The following is a 19,232-nucleotide window of genomic DNA, read 5'->3' on the forward strand; positions in this document are numbered from 1 at the left end:
TATGGTCAAGCTCTTCACATTTTCATTCATTTTGCAGCTAACTTTCTTAAATGTAAACTTTGAAATTTGTTGTGTTCTATTAAGTAGTAATTTACTGGGTTATTAAGCCTATTTAGATTTTAAGTATCAATAATTTATTGAATTCTTTTTTTGCCTCTAAGTGAATTGCAGAGGGAGTGGTTTCCTGCGTGTGGGTCTTTGTTTGTGTACAGTTAATACCCATCTCATGTGACTCTGCTCCATTACAGAGCCATATGCCCCATTTTAGGCTAGAGTGACCTTTCATTTCTGGGATCATAGGGCTTTTCTTGAACTTACTCTCCTAAGTCTCCAGTGAGCAGTAATCTGCTTATTATCTGGGTACTCTTATTGCTGCAGCTTTCCCCCTAAAGTTAGCTTTTGATCTTGAGTCTTGCAGAGTAGTGGTTCCTTTGTAGCTTTGGAGAATACAAGATTATAAAACAGATTAATTTGAAAGTAGTTTTTTCCCTAAAGGGTGGTGGAGAACCAACTCCCTTCTTTAGAGTTTAACCATATAATAATTAAAGCAAAGTATAGAAGAGGAAGAGGGCACAAAATTATCTGTCATTTTTTGTACATTTTGAGTAATAAGTTTTTTTAAAGATGATACTTTCAAAGCTACCACCTCCTAAAGTATATGGAACTTAACACTAAATTTTGCCAACCATTTCCAACCAGTTTTGTACAGCCATTTGTCATTCTTTTTTAAATTTCTTTTTTAAGCACTGGAGTCAGTTGAGAGCTAAGAACGGTGGCACTCTTTAAATATAGTAACTGTTTCCCCTTTTCTCTTACTAAAGGTTAAAACTGCTTATAAGTGTGCATGTGTCTTACGAGATACCATAAATCCATACCTGCTGCGGAGGATGAAGTCAGATGTCAAAATGAGCCTTTCTTTGCCAGATAAGAATGAACAGGTCTGTAAATTCAGGAGTTACCAACCATTCCAAAAGCATGGGTATACCTCTCCATTTACTCTGCTTTTCACATGTGGAATTGGTGAGTCTAACAGGTGTGGTCGCTCGTGCTGTGGGGCAGGCTGGTCTAACTCTACATCTGTGTGTGACAGGTGATCCTGCTGTGGCTTTTACCCTCAGCTGGATTTCCCTTCTAGTCCAGAGGATTTGATCGCCCTCTTGTTAACGTACTGATTCCTACAGCTCCTCTTAAACTTCTCTGTTTTCCTCAAGCACCCACTTCATTCATGCTGCAAATCATATTAGGTGATGACCACATTCTTGGGAGATAGTGTGAACGCAGCAAATGCTAGTTCCCATGGAACCCACATTCATTTGTGAGGGGAGACAGAGTCATAAAGAAACATATCAGATGGCAGGTGGTGATAATGTGGAGAAAAAAATGAACAGGGTAGGGGAGATAGGGAGTACTGAGGGCAAGGATTTAGGGAAATGGGTTTATACAGAAGGCCTCTCTGATAAGCTGGCATTTGAGCAGAGACCCAAAGAAGGTAAAGGATGACTCACAGGGTTTTTGGAGGAAGAGCACTCGTGGGTGCTCCACATTGATGGATGCTCTTCTTCCCACAATATGGAAATGGGTTGGTATATTTGAGGACTAGCAAGGAGGCCTGTGTGGTTGCAGGGCAGGAGCCAAGAGAAGAACAATCAAAGGAAGAACTTAGATTGCTGGCCAGATCACCAGGGCCTTTGGATTTTACTCTGAGTGAGTAGGCAATTCATAGGAAGACACTGAGTAAAGGAATGATGATATCTGACCTAGTTTTAAAAGGATTGTCCCCTTAAATTCTGACCTAATGTTCTGTTATCTTCATAGATTGTGTGAGCCTTCTATTGAGATTCCAAAAGTAAGCGCATTGTAGATTTTGAATGTAAAACCATGAAGGATCCTAGAGAGCTGTCACTAAGGCTACTTTGATCCCTTCCTCTTCCTTCCCAAAACTCATCTCCAAACTTAGCCCTTGGTCTTAGCATTGCCCTTACAGGTCTCCCTTTCCTGCCAGCTACTCAGGCCACAGTGCTCTGAGGTATCTCTCATTCTAGATCAGCCAGTTGCTGTGGTGATGGTGATCTGTGTCCTGTTTCATTCTATCCCTTCTCTGCTCACATCCTCATAAATCAGTGCTGTTGATGTCTGACTGGTCTCCACCCAGTATTGCATGGGGTTGTGGATTAATTTTTCCAAGGTTTGTCTTCCAACTAACCTTTAGTGCCCCTCTCCTACCCAAGAATACTGATTTGCTTATTTGCATCAATATATTTTTCTGCAAGGGAATCCCAGAATGTCTCTTCTTGTGTTCCATGCAGTAGCCAAGGCAAATTCCTTCCTATTTTCCAAACATGTGTCAGTTGTTTTTCTATTTGCATATGAAGCTCCTTTTACCTGGGGGATCCTTCACCCCAGGAAACACATGGAGAAATCTTAAGATCCAACTAGGCTCTCCTAGAGTCTCACTAGACTGAAACTCCTTGAGGTAGGGGCTTTGCCTTACATGTCTTAAAATGCCATGTAACACCCAGAACCATAAAATGCAGGCACTAGGCATCTGGTGAGTAATCTGTACAGTTAACTTTGTGATTGAGAGGAAAGGCTTTTCTTTGTTGGCATTGTATTTAAAGGACTGAAATACAAACTTGAGAAATTAAGAATGATAAACCATCAGGTTCATATTTTATAAAGATGACTCAGGCATCACATGGAAGCATTGCAGGGAAAGAAAATAGAGGTAAGAAGACAAGTTAGCGAGTCTCTACAAATTCCTCAAGAGAGAAGACATGGGCCTGAACTGAGGAGAGGATGGGGCTGGCAGGGGAAAGCTGAAGGGCCCAGGGATGCTCCAGCTTCTCACTCAGATGGTGGGATGGATCTGCTGCCACAGATACTTCAAAAGGACAGAGGGCTGGGAGGGGACAGCTGATGAGTTTACTTTGTATCTCTTTGAAGTGCTCCTGGAACACCTGCTTACCCAAAAGGTGGTTATAAATGGGTCTAGAGCTCTGAGCAGTTTTGGGCTGGGATGTAGCTGTGACCTGCTGGCAGGAAAGGTGTTAAAGTCCTGATCAGAGAGGAGTTTGCCCAGGGAGTCTGGGGAATGAGAAAGTAACAAGCAGCCCAGGGAACTGCAACATGTAAGGAGAGCGAAGAGGAAGAGGAACAGCTGGGAAGGTGGGAGGCCTGGTGGAGAGGCAGGGTGAGTGTGGGCCCTCGGGACAGTGTGTCTGGCAGCTGAGCAGGCATTAGTGCCCTCATTGCCAGCATTGCAGTGGGCAGCAGAAGTGCTGCACCTTGTGCTGGGTTCAGGAGAGACTGGGAATGGGGTCTGCACATAATCCTTTCAAGGGCTTCCCTCTTAGTTTTGGAGACTGTAAGGGGTCTTCTTACCTCCATTTTCTTTCCCTGCAATACTTCTATGTGATGCCTGAGTAATCTTTATAAAATATGAACCTTTATAAAATATGAAGCACTCTGGGAAAGATGGGTGGATTTTTATATTCTAGTACAAAAGTCAAAGGGTTGCCCTGGATCCCATACAGGCCCTCTTCCTCTGAGGAAGAGGTGAGGTGGATGAAAAAGTAGGTAAATTTTAGGGAAATTACCTGAAAATTAGAGAATCATGCCTGCTAGTTTCAGTTTCTTTTTGCTGTTTGTTTTTGTTGGATTGTTTTTAAGTATACGGTAAGACAGAGGTGGGTGGCTTGCAGAGAGTGAGGAGTGTTGTCCCACCATTCTGGGTTTGCAGAAGGTGCTGAGCAGGCAGTACAAAGAGGATGCCCCTGGAGACCAGGTGGAGGCAGTGGCAGGACACTGCCGGGGTGGGTGCTGTTCTCCAGCAGCACCCAGCCTGTAAAGGAGTGGAGAGGCAGGTGGTAGAGTTCATCTTCATTTGGACATTTAGAGGCTAGAGACAATTGGTGGCGAAGGGGCATCTGAAGGCAGATACCTTGGGTTTATGACTAGCCAGGGAATAAAGTGAAGCCATAAGTTGCTGGCAGTGGACTTGGAGAAAGAGAGGAGGGTTGAGAGGCAAAAAGTCAGGAACATGATGGCATGGAGTAATGGGCGCATTTCGGCTGGGAGGGTAGAGGTGGTCAGGTGAGTCTGGTGAACTTGTGGGCCTGTCCTTAAACTCCAGGAAGGGGATATGCCAGGCGAGGTTAAGGTTCCTGGTCAGGTTTGCTAAAGTAAAATGTGGGCAAAGGTATGGGAGGTGAGATGACACAAGCACCTGGGAGCCAGGGTGAAGAAAGGTCTGTGCACTTGGTCCTGAACTTGCCTTGTCTATTAGCAGGAAGCCAGCCTTTAAGGACTGTTGGATAGTAGGATGGGAACCAAGAGCTGAATGGATGACAGAAATGGAGAGGGCTGGTGAGGAGTGGACTCTGCTCTTTGTTCAGCTTTGAGATGAGGGTTTTTTATTTGGGTTTTTTAATAAGAGGTTATGTTTTTAAAATTACATACAATATGTTATTTTGATTTAAAAGTTGTTGTTAATGTTTTAATTATTCTGTTAATTTTTTTTAATTCTGTTTTCTCTCTACTCAGGTCTTATTTTGCCGTCTTACAGATGAGCAACATAAAGTCTACCAAAATTTTATTGATTCCAAAGAAGTTTATGGAATTCTCAATGGAGAGATGCAGGTCAGCTAAATAATGGTAGCTAGAGAATTTAATATGGACCAAGGGCAGCAGAGGAGAAAAGGAAACTAGTACTAGACAGGGATTCACCACCACCCTCTTCAAACATTTGGGTTTGAACCTTTTCTTAATTTGAAGCCCTTCCAGAAGTAAGAGAACACGATTAAATTTGATCATGCTCCCTTCCTATCTGTGCTCAGCAGCATTGTAGTTGAACCCAGCACTGGGTGGTCTAGTGGGAGAGTAGCACAAGTTGACAGGACCTGTAATGGTGAGTCCTGCAGGGACAGCTGATCCTATGTGGAATGATGAGAAGCAGCCCTGGCCTCCTCCTTGGGTTGTTAGCAGGTGCATGGAGGAAGAATTATTATTAAATTTTTGTGTAAGTAATAACAGTTATTATCATTACTCCAGAATATATGTGGGTAAATGTTCAATAAGCATATGTAGCAGGTTTATAATCATCAGCATTTAGTCTAAAACATCATATAAACTATTCAGCTTTTTTGTGCTTCATTATCTTAAAGTGTAACTTTTATTTATCTGACGTGTAAGACTTAGTCCTTGGTCAGTCCTCATTGAAGTGTAGTTGAGTGGCACCATACATTGCGAAGTACACACTTCCTGTCCTACATGGAGGTAGATAGAGGTGAATGCAGGTGACATGGCTGCCTGTGTCCCATTACATCTACATGCTTTTTCTTCCAGATTAAGTTATTTCAGTTCTTTTAACCACCTTAGTTTCTCATATCTGTCATTGGCATCTGTAGGAGGTTTTTAAATCAGTCATATTAACTTATCTTTCTTAAATCTCCCCTTACCTTCATGTGACTCCCAAGTTGGGAAGGCTTAGGTGGTCTGGATCAGCACTATCCAGTAGACAGAGAATGTAAGTCACACATGTGATTTAAAATTCTCTAGAAGTCGTATTAAGTAAAAAGAAAACAGGTAAAATCAGCTTTGATGATATATCTTATTTAAACTGATATAGCTAAATATTCTAATGATTAAAACTGAAAAATTATTAGTGAGGTATTTTACTTTTTTTTTGTATTAAATCTTCAAAATTGGGTGCTTTACATTTGTGGGACTAGCTACACTTCTTGTGCTCAGTAGCCATGTGTGGCTTGTGACTACTACTATATTGGACAACTCAGATCTAGAGGAAGAAAGATTGTTGATGACTCCTTGGGGGGGTTTGACAGTGTTCCTAATTTATTCAGATCTTTCATGTTTACCTGTTTAACTAGTTAAAACTACCATACACTTTATTTATTGGTTTAATTTATGATTTCTCTTTTTCTGTTTGAGTTTTTATACTGGTGAGCTTGTTTTAAGTCACACTGCAAAAACTGTGAGAGATGCCCTCTTTCTGGGAGGGCAAGCACTCACTCTTGGTCTGCTGTGTGAACCATCCTTCATATATTCCCCACTTATGTATTTTCCATGCAAATGTGTTTTCTGATACACTAAGGTAAAGGTAAATGGAACATCAACCTGTCACTCATACATTAAACTAGAGAACTTTTAGTGAGGTACTTAGAAATGTAAGACTTAAATGTATTTTCTAAGTCTGGTTTCTCCAGATTTAGGTGGGAATGAATTCTTTATATTTTAAAGATGTGTCAGTTTTTATGTGCTGTGAACTGCATACTCTTTTTCTAGTGAGGGAGAATAAATCATCAGCAACTGAATAGAAGAACCCCAGTAGACACATAGGTCCAATAAATTTTTTGTTGTTGTTTCTAGAAAACTTTTCCTATCAGGAAAAGATGAGTGAGGGTTGATATCTTCCAGCTCCTAATAAGCTGTGATTAGGGAGGAAACTAAGAAGTTGGTGAAGAATTACATTTTAATCTGTTACTTATTAAATGGCCTCCATACTTCCTTCCTGAATGGGTATTATTTTACATGGTGCTAATCCAAATGCATGTAATTCTTTTATATCATAGATTTTCTCTGGACTTGTAGCCCTAAGAAAAATCTGCAACCACCCTGACCTCTTTTCTGGAGGTCCCAAGAATCTCAAAGGTATTCCAGATGATGAATTAGAGGAAGATCAATTTGGATACTGGAAACGTTCTGGGAAGATGATAGTTGTTGAGTCCTTGTTGAAAATATGGCACAAACAGGGTCAACGAGTATTGCTATTTTCTCAGTCAAGACAGGTGAGTATATAAACCTTATACAAGAAATGTTGGTTCTTTATGACTTAACAACCATTAATTCAAAAAATGGGATATAATCTAAAAAAAAAATAATGATTCCAAAAGCAAATCAATCCATTGATACTGAGGTGGCAGGCTGCAAATCTCATCGGGAGCTTGGATCTTTCTCTAGAGTTGGTGCACCAAAGTTGACTTTTTAAAAAGGCTTCTTACCATGTGATTCTTGGGTACAGTTTGGGTGAGTTTGGGTCTGAACTCAAATGTCCTGCTGTTTCTGAAACTTTTAGAATTAACAGTAGAGAAATGCCAAAAATACTCTTGTAGTAGTTACATTTATCTACCTTAAAGCAAGAAACCTTTTTAATTTAAGCCTGTTGGGGAAGGTGTGACTACTTATATAAATGTAGAAGTACTCACTGGAGTTGTGTATTTGATTTTTAAACTCATCCCTTACCCCCTCTCCCAAACAGATGTTGGACATACTTGAAGTATTCCTGAGAGCCCAAAAGTATTCCTATCTCAAGATGGATGGTACCACTGCAATAGCTTCACGACAGCCACTGATCACGAGATACAATGAGGTAACCCGTGAATATAACAAACAGGAAAGGGAAATAGCATTAGTGTTTGCAGAGGGAAGGGACACAGAGTATCTGCACCTACCTGAGCAGCACTTAACATTTAGGATTGGGCAGCAGGTGGACGGAAAATCTGCTTTTAACTCTGTGCATTTATGGATTATTGGGGGTGGGGCTGTTTAAGCAAAGAATGTGTACTCCTTGAAAACCCAACTTTTAAATATTGATAATACAATTGATACTCAGGGTAGGAGCTGTGAGGTGGGATCTTGAATGACTTAAGGTCTCTAGGACAAACTATTGCTCCCATTCGGAACAGCTTTCCATGTGTAGAATAGGTAAAGGCAGAGGTGAAGAGTTGTAAATGTGACTAGTTGTAAATGTGCATACTAAGTGTTGTACATCTTACCTCTAGGACATATCCATATTTGTGTTTCTTCTGACCACTCGGGTGGGTGGCATAGGAGTCAACCTGACAGGGGCAAACAGAGTCATCATCTATGACCCCGACTGGAACCCAAGCACAGACACGCAGGTCTGTTCCTTTTTTTTTGAAGGAGTGTGTTAGTGACATACGGTTCCCTGGCAGCACTGGGGAGTGTCCTTGTGGTGCTTGGATTAGCCCCAGCTTATAGTGCATATCGGCAGTTGCCTCATCCCTGGCAGGGAGGAGGGCACCCTATAGCATCGCAGATGGGCAGATCCATACACACCAGTGTATTCATCTTTTTACTCCAGACCTAGCATCCATCGCTAGGTCTGGGGTAAAAAGAAAATGTGCAAAGTCACAAACACACATTGCTTTTTTAGGTGGAGGTGGCTCTGTCACCTACCTGTTTATCTTCCTTAAGAGGCCTCAGGTATATTTGGCCTCATTTGCCAAAATTCTAACTTTGGCAATAGATGGAAGCAACCAGCTGTCTCTTTTAGTTAGTACTTGTCATTGAGAAGGACCCTTGTTGAGATGCCTCTCTGCTGCAGGCCCGGGAGCGAGCGTGGAGGATAGGCCAGAAGAAGCAGGTGACTGTGTACAGGCTTCTGACTGCGGGCACCATTGAAGAAAAGATTTACCACCGGTCAGTACAGATGGCTGTCCACTCCTTGACTGGAGATTGCTCCTGGCTTTGGTGTGTGCAGGATGTAGAAGTATGCTGCCAAGGTTCTGAGCAGGGAAATTTTTGGGAAGTATTGCTTTTAAAAAAAGTCTTTCCTCCTTAAGCAGTAGTTTCTGACTTGAGAGGTATGTGTGTTTTTTTAAATTTTTTATTTGTTTTTGTATCTTTTCTTTCTCATGAAAATAAGCTTAGATGGCTTATTGTGAGTTTTTAAAACATGTCTTTGAACCTGATCATTTTTGTACCTTACTAAATTCCAAGGACTGCTTATGTGTAAATTTCATATTATTTTGTGAGAGAAGAGTTCTTACCTACTATAGTATGCCATCTTCTTTCAGAAAATTTTAAGAAGCGACACAGTTGAAGTAACCTTTGGTATTTATACACACCCTGTGGGTGTGCTCTGTCGGGCGGTCTGGTGATCTTTGGCTCAGCTGCCTCTTAGAGAGAGATTGACCAGGACACCTGTTTCTAAAGCTGTCTCTCTCTACAATGACTAGGGAGTTTGGGCAAGAGTAACTTTAACAGTAGAGTGGAGATATTGCCACCTTCTCCCCTCTCCTGTTGGAAACTTTTCTTGAGCCACACCAGCTTGTAAAGGGAGGCTCCCTGCTTTCCATCATACACTGGGCCTCTCCTGCAATGGTTTGTGTTCCTTACGGACCTTGTGAAAGAGCTGGAGGTAGTACTCTGAGGGATTTGTCTTAGACACATGCATTAGCCTGCAGAATCAGCTCCTGGGAATGGGGAAGGGACAGGACTACTTTGTGGAGATACCTGCTCAGGGACACCGAAGGTGTGGAGCTTTAGCATGGAGTGTGACCCCGCAGGTGGAAGCTGGGCAGGATGGCTCCATGTGGAAACTTTGCAAAGCCCAGGTGAGGATTTCCTGAGTCACATTACAGAAGGGTCCTACATGGAGCAGGAGGCCCTTGGTCTAGGAGTCAGGGAGGCCAGTTCTGTCCAACTCAGGCTGTGAGTTACACGGGAGTATGTGAAAAGCTGTTCCTTGAAATGTGATGAATCTTGGAGGTTGTAAAAATTCACTGGGTGTAAATAAGAATAAGGTATTATTTCTAAGTTAAATTCTGTAAAACCTGGGAGACCACCTAATGTTTTATGTACTTCCTGAATTCTAACTTTCCAAAGCTGAAGTTTTGGGTTTGGGGGATTATTCAGACATTCGTACAGCTGTTGTCATGTCTCTCTTGTATTCTTTGTGATTACAGTTTTGAGGTAACAGCTAAACGTTGTTTCATGCCAGTTTAATTTTTATCTTTTTAGACAAATCTTCAAGCAGTTTTTGACAAATAGAGTGCTGAAAGATCCAAAGCAAAGGCGATTTTTCAAGCCCAATGATCTTTACGAGCTGTTTACACTGACGAGCCCTGAGGCATGCCAGGGCACGGAAACAAGCGCTATTTTTGCAGGTACTACTAAGGTGGTTTGACTTAGAACAGTAAGTTACTTAAGCATGCAGTGTAACTATAGTGTGTTTCCGCCTTTTACAGGAACTGGCTCAGATGTTCAGACAACCAAATGCCATTTAAAAAAAAAACTTCAACTCACCTTTGGAACAGACCATAACGTTCCAATATGCAAAGAGCACCCCAATTCTAACGCACCTGCAAATGATGCCACATCATCTGAAGAGAAATCTACAGCTATAGGAGCCAAAGTAAATGCAGTAACTTCTAATCAAGGTGATCCTTTGAAAGATGCCCCTCCAGCACCTAGTAATAGCAGTGATAGACTTGGAGAAGAGACAAATGCAGTGTCTAGCCTAGAGGAGTCATCAGTGATTAGTGGAAATGGGGACTGTTCAAATGCTCTAAGAGTCAGCAAAATATACAGGACATCTGGTGAGGAAAGCATCGATGAAAAGCAAGGTCTTTCTCATGAAAGAGAAAGCTGCCAGGTCCAAACAGAACCTCTTTGGGAGAAGAAACAAATGGAAAATAATTTTTATAAACACAAGTCAAAAACAAAACACACTGTGGCAGAAGAGGAGACACTGGAGAAACATGTGAGGCCGAAGAAAAAGCCTAAGAACTCTAAGCATCGCAGGGATGCCAAATTTGAGGGAACTCGAATTCCACACCTGGTGAAGAAAAGGCGGTACCAGAAGCAGGACAATGAGAACAAGAGTGAGACCAACAACCAGAGCAATGACGACTATGTTCTACAGAAGCTTTTCAAAAAATCAGGTAATCTTTTTGAATTGCCACAGGTGTGCCAGAAACAGAAGACGAGTAGGCTGTTTCTAGTAGTAGCAGCTTCACTGAGAGCGCAGAGTGGGTTCTCAACTGGAATTATTATTTCTTCTAAAATTCATATTTAAAATGTGTTGACATTTTGAAAATCAGATTTGCCTCTCTTTTCTGAAGACAAAGAATTTGAAACTTTCAGAGGATAATCATGTGTGACTCATAGCCACATACAAGAGGGGTGCAATGCTTTAAATAGATTCGTACTACCTGAACATTAATAGGAAGTTTCTCTGTCTGCTATATTTATCTGATTTTCCAGCCCCCGGGCAGTAAAGTAACAGGCCATGGGGGAGAACAGCAGGGGCATGGCCAGAGGCAGGCACTCTAGAAGTAGGAAAGCCAATAGCTAAGGTCGAGGGAGAAAAATTAGGAAAGTAGTCTTAACAGTTGCCTAGGACCTGCAGGACAGGCAGCCCTGCACAGCTTGGTCATCCCTGGGAGCATTGCCCTGTTCAGGCCTTGGCAGTCCCTGGCTCACAGTGTGACGACCTGGACTCAACGAAGATCATAGTTTGTGGTTCTCTCTTCAATAAAGGCAGGTCTGTGGATGACGTTTCAGAAAGAAACCTTCTGGGCCTGATGCTTTTTTGTAAGGTAGTTTATCGGTAACTTTCACCATTTTCTCTATAATTACTGGTCAATTGTCTTCAGAAATTACCTTTTTCATCTAGTTTTCAGATTTATTTGTATAAAGGCATAGAAAATACTCTTGTAATAATTTTGTTTTTAATTTGCTCCTTCAAGATAATTTTCTTTCTTGACATTTCTAATTTTGTATATTTTTTCTAATCAAGTTAAGCTAGTGGTTTGCCTATTTTGTTAATTTTTTTTTTAATAAACCAGGATTTTTATTTACTAACTAGATCCATGGTTGTTCTGTACCTCATTAATTTTTGCTTTTACCTTTCTTTCTTTCTTCCTTGTGCTTTTATTTCTGTTGTGTTTTGGTGAATTTTTTTGGCTTTTATAAAACTGACCTGAAAATTTAGTTCCTTTTTATTCTTTCATTTTTATTGGTACAAGTATTTAAGGTTGTGAATTTTCTACTAAAAACTGCTTTAAATTATGATATGTAGTATTTTCCTGATCATTGCAGTTTAGAAATTCTATAATTCTGATTTTTATTTTTATATTTTCACTTCAGTAAAGAATTTATTAATAGAAGTTTTAAAATTTTCCAGATGGCAGATATGTTGTAGTTGTGCTGATTAAAGCCTTATGCTTTAATTATTATAAAACAGGGATAGTTAATAGTTCCTATCTTATAAACAGTTGTGATGAAGGTGAATGGCAACAGCATTTGCAAAGCTCCTGGGTCATGGTAGTCACTCAGTAAATAGCAGCTAAAAACGTTCGTCATTTTTCTCCACCCACAACACACTAGACTATACAGAAGAAATACGATGGCATACAAACTGAAGTAACATGTTCACTGTTTCCTTTGTGGTTGCTAGTTGGTGTGCACAGTGTCATGAAACATGATGCCATCATAGATGGAGCCAGTCCAGATTATGTCCTGGTGGAGGCAGAAGCCAGCCGAGTGGCCCAGGATGCCCTGAAAGCACTGAGACTGTCTCGTCAGCAGTGTCTGGGAGCAGTGTCTGGTGTTCCCACCTGGACTGGCTGCAGGGGGATTTCTGGTGCACCAACAGGAATGAAGTAAGAGCTTGCGGCCGGCGCTACCATGCTGGTATGGAGGCCAAACCCTCCATGCTGGAAGTCAAGTCAGGGCAGGCGTGGATGCATACTCCTGTTGATCTGCAGTTGTAGGAAATCTCTCAGGCTCAGATTGGTCAGCAGATTTGTGTGATTTGGGGAAGTACACTTGTAATCTTACTTTCTCCCTCACCTTTGTTGCCTACTTTCCAAAGCTGATTTTTCACGGGCAGAAGTGATCTGTTTTGTTTAAGAGATGATGTCACTAAAAATCATAGGAGATACAGAATGACCATGTAATTTTAATAAGATGATTAGCCAGTTTTCAATAGTTCATAATTACTGTGCTAGTTAATATGCTCCTGTAGAATTATTTTCCTACCTAGCATTTAAGGGCAGTTTCCATCATATGTTGAACGAGGATTTTGAGCAGTTCTCACTCCAGACGCAGCAGTTACTTCCCAGGAGAGTAAAGTAAAGGGATTGAAGGGGGTAGAATGAAGCACATGGTCATGAAAGAATAACCCTGCCGAAGACTATTTTTCCAGGAAGAGTTTAGTCATTGAACGGGTGTTTTAGTCTCTAAGTCACAAAAGGAAATGTTGAATTTACTGTGATTCTCTTCCTTATTTAGGAGTAGATTTGGTCAGAAAAGGAATTCCAGCTTCCCTGTGCAGCATCCTTCTGCTTCTCCAAAGGAGAAATGCCAGGTAATATTGTAACCTTGTGCTTGTTGTGTGGGGCTCAACTGGGTTGGATTGCTGTGAAAATTTAACTTGGAAGAAAATGCTTGCTTAATGACACCTAATATTTATATTACATGCTCTGATTTATGAACCACTTTCATTTAAATCTAAATTGGCTAGGTTTCCCTGTAAAAGACAAAGTCTTTAACCCAAGAACTACAGCAGAGTATGTTTACCCCCAGGAAGTTAATACAGGAATAGGTGATGTGTAGTCACTGCCCATACAGCCTACCCTTTCCAGAGATGAGGTTCCACCTCCACAGACCACCAGCCTTTAGCATGAAGGTCTCCAAAACCACCTTGACTTGCTGGCAGTTTACTAGCTGTACATCATCACATCCGTCTCCCCCACACCCAGCCTGTAACTCCCTGCGTGCCGCTCCCCCAAGCCCTCACCCCCGCCCGTTTTGTCTCTCCCTGCGTGCTGGGCGTGCTTCACTGAGAGCAAGTACTCATCCAGACTCTCATTCAGCACTTGCCCCGGTTGTTTTTTTTTTTCTGATTAAGGGTTATGTCACTGATAAAATTTGAAAACTCCTAGGTCCAGACTCCTATTTTAGTTAGACTGCAACACATTGAGGAAGAGAGAACCTTTCTTGACTTCCCTTGTTATGTTATTTTATCAGTAAGAATGTGAAAAACAGATTTGTGTTGTTTCAAGGAGACTCACATGATGTATAAAGTGGGAAAGACTAATAAGATTTAAAATTAAGAAAAAGAAGTACAGCTATGATGTTGTTCCTTATTGCACAGTGCCTAGATGAGGGTAGATTGGGAGGAAGGACAGGAAAGGCCCGCAGAACCCGTACTGGCTGGAGCTCCTAGAAGCCTATCCCCATCCCTCGGCCCTCCGCCCATTCTCACCTCAGAATGGTGAGCAGGCGAGTAGTGTAGTTGGGGTTTTTTGTTTTTATAGGAAATGTTCTTTAATAGCGGGTGGATTTCAACACCTGACTCCTCTCCCTCTGTGTTAGCATCTTGTCCTTTCCCTGTCTTCTTCCTGCCCTGGGCGCATGTGTTATTTTATGGCACCTCAGAGCCTTTGGGGAAATAAGTGGGAACATAAACTGTAAGTTAAATAGATCTTCTTTCTCCAGAATGGCATCATGACAAAGGATGGAAATGACAACGTTTCTAAGCATTTTAGTGGAAAAGTAGAAGATGCAGAGTCTTCATCTGGGGTCCTCCCTTCATCTTCACTGTTGGCTAAAATGAGGGCTAGAAACCACCTGATTTTGCCAGAGCAGTTAGAAGGTGAAAATGTGCACCTTCAGGAGGCCTCTGCTCCACTGCCTTCCACCACAGAGCATGACGACCTACTGGTAGAAATGAGAAACTTTATTGCTTTTCAGGCCCATGTTGATGGGCAGGCCAGCACTCAGGAGATACTGCAGGAGTTCGAATCCAAGTTATCAACTTCACAGTCTTGTGTCTACCGAGAACTATTGAGAAATCTGTGCATTTTTCATAGAACTTCTAATGGCGAAGGAATTTGGAAACTCAAGCCAGAATACTGCTGATCAATATTACTTTCTACACTTTTGACTGGCTTTTTTCTAATGGAAATTTCTAATTATTAATCCTATGATTAATAATCATGTTTGTCAACAAAAGATGGCTTCATTTGATGTTTACTTTGATCTCTACCTCATAATTGAAACTTTAAAAGAGAAGAAATTATTTTCTGAAACTTAAAAGTTTTAAAAATGCTTGGGTTGATTTTTTTTTTTCTTGGTTCTGTGAATTATGTTATAAAATCAGGGACCTAAAAGTTAATCCTTGAAACACATTTGTTCCTTTACCTAAAAGATGGCTGTCAGAAAGCATATCACTACTCATTTAGAAGTTTGTAGACCAGAAGTCTCAAGAATTCTTTTTATTGGTGCTAAAAACATGTTTTATATTCAGTCAGACCTGTTCAATAAGTTAATCAATATCTGATAACAGCATTATTTTTGATGCATAGCTTTTAAATTTAAGTTTATCATTTGCCACCCAAAAAATAAGATTTGTTATGCTTTGAGTCATATTAACCGCCTTTAAATGATCTTCCTTTTAAGATACTGTTAAACTGGCAGGTATTTTCATTAGTAAAGCATGAAATAGCTTAGTGATAAATGATAAGATGTATTTGCAGAAAGTTGTAGTGTACTCAGTTTACACTGGCTTTACTTTAAGCAAAAGGCATCTTTTTCAAACCCCTTACAATAACTATCTGTTGGTTTTAGGAAAATGAAATATGTTATCTTAAAAAGAAAAAAAAAACTCAAGCAGAACCAAAAATAAGTACAAATACAACAACCAACAGACAAACACATGCACATAAACATCACTGCAGACTCCAGCCATAGTGACCACCATTCCAGCCTCTCTCTGTGTACATGCTGGAAGGCAACTTAGAACCTTTTTTATTTAATTTATCATTTGCTTTCCTAAGGATGCTGATTACTGTATATTAGGCATCACTCTTCTCCTTATGTGTGGTCATCTTTCCATTTGTTTTTATATCTCTTTTTCTTTGTATTTATACTGACTCCCCTGTTGAAGAGTTTTAGTTTTCAGCTGCTGCATTCTGTTTCTGACTATTGTTTATGTATTTATAGTTCTGTGGTTGTGTTGTTTTGATCCTCTGTTTTCTGAGTCTTGTTTTTCTTGTTTCCTTCTTATTTTATCATCTCATCTCTGAAGTCTTTTCTTAAGTTCATTGTATTCCTTAGATTTCTTCTAGAGCTGTCACAGTGTAATTTGTTTGTTTCTTGTATTTGTTTTCTCTGGCTTGCTGTTTTTCCTCTCTTTGATTTTCTGGATTATGCTTGCCCTCCTCCCATGCCATGTCTTTTTACATCTTGCTCATCCTGACAGGGAACAGCTGTTTCCAGACCTAGGGGGAAGAGATTTGGACTTGGGGGTCAGAGAGAGCCTCTACTGGGGCACCATGAAGCTTGGGTTGGGGGATGTGAGTTTTACTTTTCTGTTCTGAGATTTTGTCAGATAGCTGGGCCAGGAATCTCTCCCCTTAGATGGTTGATGTCATAATCAGTCATGATGCCCACAAGGATTTTCTGCTTTTTAAAGATTTTGACTTGTTCATTTTACTCTGTTTTTGGAAAGATTTTAGAGGAAGATGCTGTAAATATAGTGATCTTAACAATATAGAGTAACTTATTCATTAAGATAAAATCTAAGTTTTAGAACTTTTTCAGAAAGCTTTGTACAATATAGATAATGTATTTAATGTTATATTGGTATCAAGCTGCAATAATGGATTTAAAAATTTTGTGGAATTCCATAGTTCATACATGAATGTACTATTACTGTTTACAAGATTTCAGGCAGTACTCTTTCTCCCAACCATTCTTGCTCATGTTCCAGAGATAGATTTGGTGCATATTCTTCCAAGCTATTTTCCATGTGTTTACAGATACATATGGCAGAGGCTGCTGCTATACTGTCCAGATTTCCCTTCTTCCTTTATTGAGAAGATTCCTGAGTTTTACTGGACACATGGCTGTTCAGCTACTATAAGCTTCCCAGCACCTCCTATAGTTAATTGTAGCCACATGACTAAGCAATGGGATGCGAATAGAACTTCCAGCCCTTAAATACGCAAGTGAATGCACACTCATATTGACATTCCCTGTTCTTGCTGGTTGAGATGCCTGTGGCAGTTGAAGCAGTGATAGGGGAGCCACAGAAACCATGTGTATAGGATAGGGAAATCGGCTTGCCAGTCTTGAACTGCTTTCCTTCCATCTTTTAGTAAAATAAATTCTGGACTTGTTTAAACCACTGTCTTTTGGGGTCTCTTTATTATGACAGCTAGTTTTGTTTTATAGATGTGATTTACATAAATGGGATTATAGCATCCTTATTTTGCAACTAATCATTTAACATTATATACAAGACACCTTTTTATCCCTGTAATTGTAATTCTACCTTCATGGAATTGCTGGACTAAAATTACGTAGGTTTTTTATTTTAATGGATATGGTGAAACTGCTTCCTTGAATTCACACTCCCTTAAAAGAACCTATTCTCCACATGCTTGCCAAACAGTAGGTAGAATCAGTCTTGGGAGTTCTGTTTTTGTCTTTTTAAAATAAATCTGTGTTTGAAATGTCTTGTTTAAATTTCCTTAATTACTTAAAAAAACAAACTTTTCCATTTTTTTTTGCTATTTGTAGAACCTCTATTTTATGTTTCCCATTCATGTCATACTTGCCTTGTTTTACTATTAGTTATTTATCTTTTAGGGTTCTCTCCAAATAGAAATGAAAAAGCAGTTGTCCCAACTATTATTGAATAGTCTATTCTCTTCTGCCCCTGTTTGAAATGCCAAGTTCATCATATACTAAGTTCTCTATTTCTGGACAATGGATCTATTCTACCAATCATACTCTTCACTGTCATTTGATATTGTACTAAGTTCCCTGTCCTTTTTCCCCCTCTTTAGTGTCTTTTTTTTACATTTTCTGTTACAGGTAAATCTTAGAATCAATTTAAGTTTCACTAAAATTGTGTTGCTCATTTGGTTGGGATTGTATTAGTTTGTACATGAGTTTGAGGATAATGGACTTATTTACAATTAATAAAACTTTCCCATTAGTACCATAATAGCCCTCTGTTATTAATTAAAGTATTTTATGTTCTTGGATAAAAATTTAATATCTTTCTTCATAAAGGTCTCAACACATTTCAGGCTTATTCCTAGATATTTTATAAATTTTTAGTTTTGGTTGGGGCTTCTTATATTTCAGCATAAAAATGGGGAGAATTAGAAAATCCGTGTATCTACTTTATGATGTTATTTATCATACAGAAGTTTTTAATTTAGGTAGTCAAATTCAGCCTTTCCATGTTTTATTCCCTAACTTAATTATTTCCCTAACCTAAAATAATGATTATGTTTTCATGAATTCTCATGCAGATTCCACATGACTAGTTATTCCCCTAGCAACTTTTTTAAAAAGTCCATCCATTCTCTCCTGATTTGTAAGGCCACCTCTATCATTATATTAATTTCCATGTAATTATGGGAATGGTTCTGGGCTCTGTATTCTGTTAAATTGATTGAACTTTGCCAATAACCTGCTGTTTTAGTCGTTGTAGCTTTACAATTGGCTGTCATATGTAGTAGAGTAATTCCTTTCATTTTCCAAAAATACCTTAGTTCTTGGACCTTTATTCCATATAAATTTTAGAATCAACTTACCACATATGATTTTGATTTTGAAATTGTAATGACTACAGATTATTTGGGGAGATATGGTTCATTATATTAAGTTTCCTGTCTATGTATAAGACATCACTCCATTTATATATTATAAAGAAAATTCCATTATAACTTTCACTTATAAGGTCATGCACATCTTATATTTATTCCCAATTATCCTACAGTTTTGGTTGCTATAGTAAATGGCTTTTTAAAAAAAATTTGTTTTCTAGTTTAAAAGAATACTATTGATTTTTGCATATTGGTTTTATATCTAGCAGCCTTGCTGAACTCCTATTAGTTCTAATGGTTCTATAAATTGTCCTGTACATAGCAATCATGTAAGGTGTATATAATGACAACTTATTTCTTCCAATACTTACTACTTTCTGTATTTCCAATATGATAATGAATGTAAATGATAGTGGTTGACATCCTTGACTTATTTCTGACATTGAAGATAAACTTCTGGAGTTTTACCATTCAGTACCCCATTGCTGTTGTTTTCTAGCAGGTGCTCCTTATCAAGTTAAGGAAATGATCTTTCTAATCCCGAATCCAGTGCTAAATTTTATTAAATGTCTTTTCTGCATCTATTGATCTAATTGTGTGGTTTTTCTCCTTTAAATATCTCTTAATGCTATGAAGTAAACAGTTAAGTTTTCCAACATTCTTAGACTTCCATTTCCAGAATGGCAGTGTGAGGGACTCCGTGGATTTGCTATCCTGAAAAACTAACTGGACAATATTCCAAAGTATTTTTTCATATTTCTAGAAATAGTCCTGAGGGCATACTGCAAACAAAGAGACACTTAGTCAAAAAAAATCTAAACCTTGATAGGAACAGTGGGG

At 39.5% G+C, this 19,232-nt stretch overlaps 1 protein-coding gene across 3 annotated transcripts in view; it reads left to right on the forward strand.

Annotated features, from left to right (window-relative positions):
• Positions 1–18,980, forward strand: part of ERCC6 (ERCC excision repair 6, chromatin remodeling factor) — a 78,977-nt gene extending 59,997 nt beyond the window's left edge. For 2 of the 3 annotated variants that reach the window (XM_017648852.3, XM_017648853.3), the window contains 11 exons: positions 822–938; positions 4,543–4,638; positions 6,588–6,803; positions 7,274–7,384; positions 7,797–7,916; positions 8,363–8,457; positions 9,781–9,926; positions 10,008–10,703; positions 12,221–12,425; positions 13,057–13,132; positions 14,266–18,980. In XM_017648852.3, coding sequence (XP_017504341.3) covers positions 822–938; positions 4,543–4,638; positions 6,588–6,803; positions 7,274–7,384; positions 7,797–7,916; positions 8,363–8,457; positions 9,781–9,926; positions 10,008–10,703; positions 12,221–12,425; positions 13,057–13,132; positions 14,266–14,688 — 2,301 coding nt within the window. In that variant the 3' untranslated portion in view covers positions 14,689–18,980. The remainder of the gene's footprint in view (positions 1–821; positions 939–4,542; positions 4,639–6,587; positions 6,804–7,273; positions 7,385–7,796; positions 7,917–8,362; positions 8,458–9,780; positions 9,927–10,007; positions 10,704–12,220; positions 12,426–13,056; positions 13,133–14,265) is intronic. The other variant, XM_017648854.3, reaches the window with a different exon arrangement.
• The last annotated feature ends 252 nt before the right edge of the window (positions 18,981–19,232 follow it).

The sequence above is a fragment of the Manis javanica genome, chromosome 7, assembly GCF_040802235.1.
Source record: "Manis javanica isolate MJ-LG chromosome 7, MJ_LKY, whole genome shotgun sequence".
NCBI classification, from domain to species: domain Eukaryota; kingdom Metazoa; phylum Chordata; class Mammalia; order Pholidota; family Manidae; genus Manis; species Manis javanica.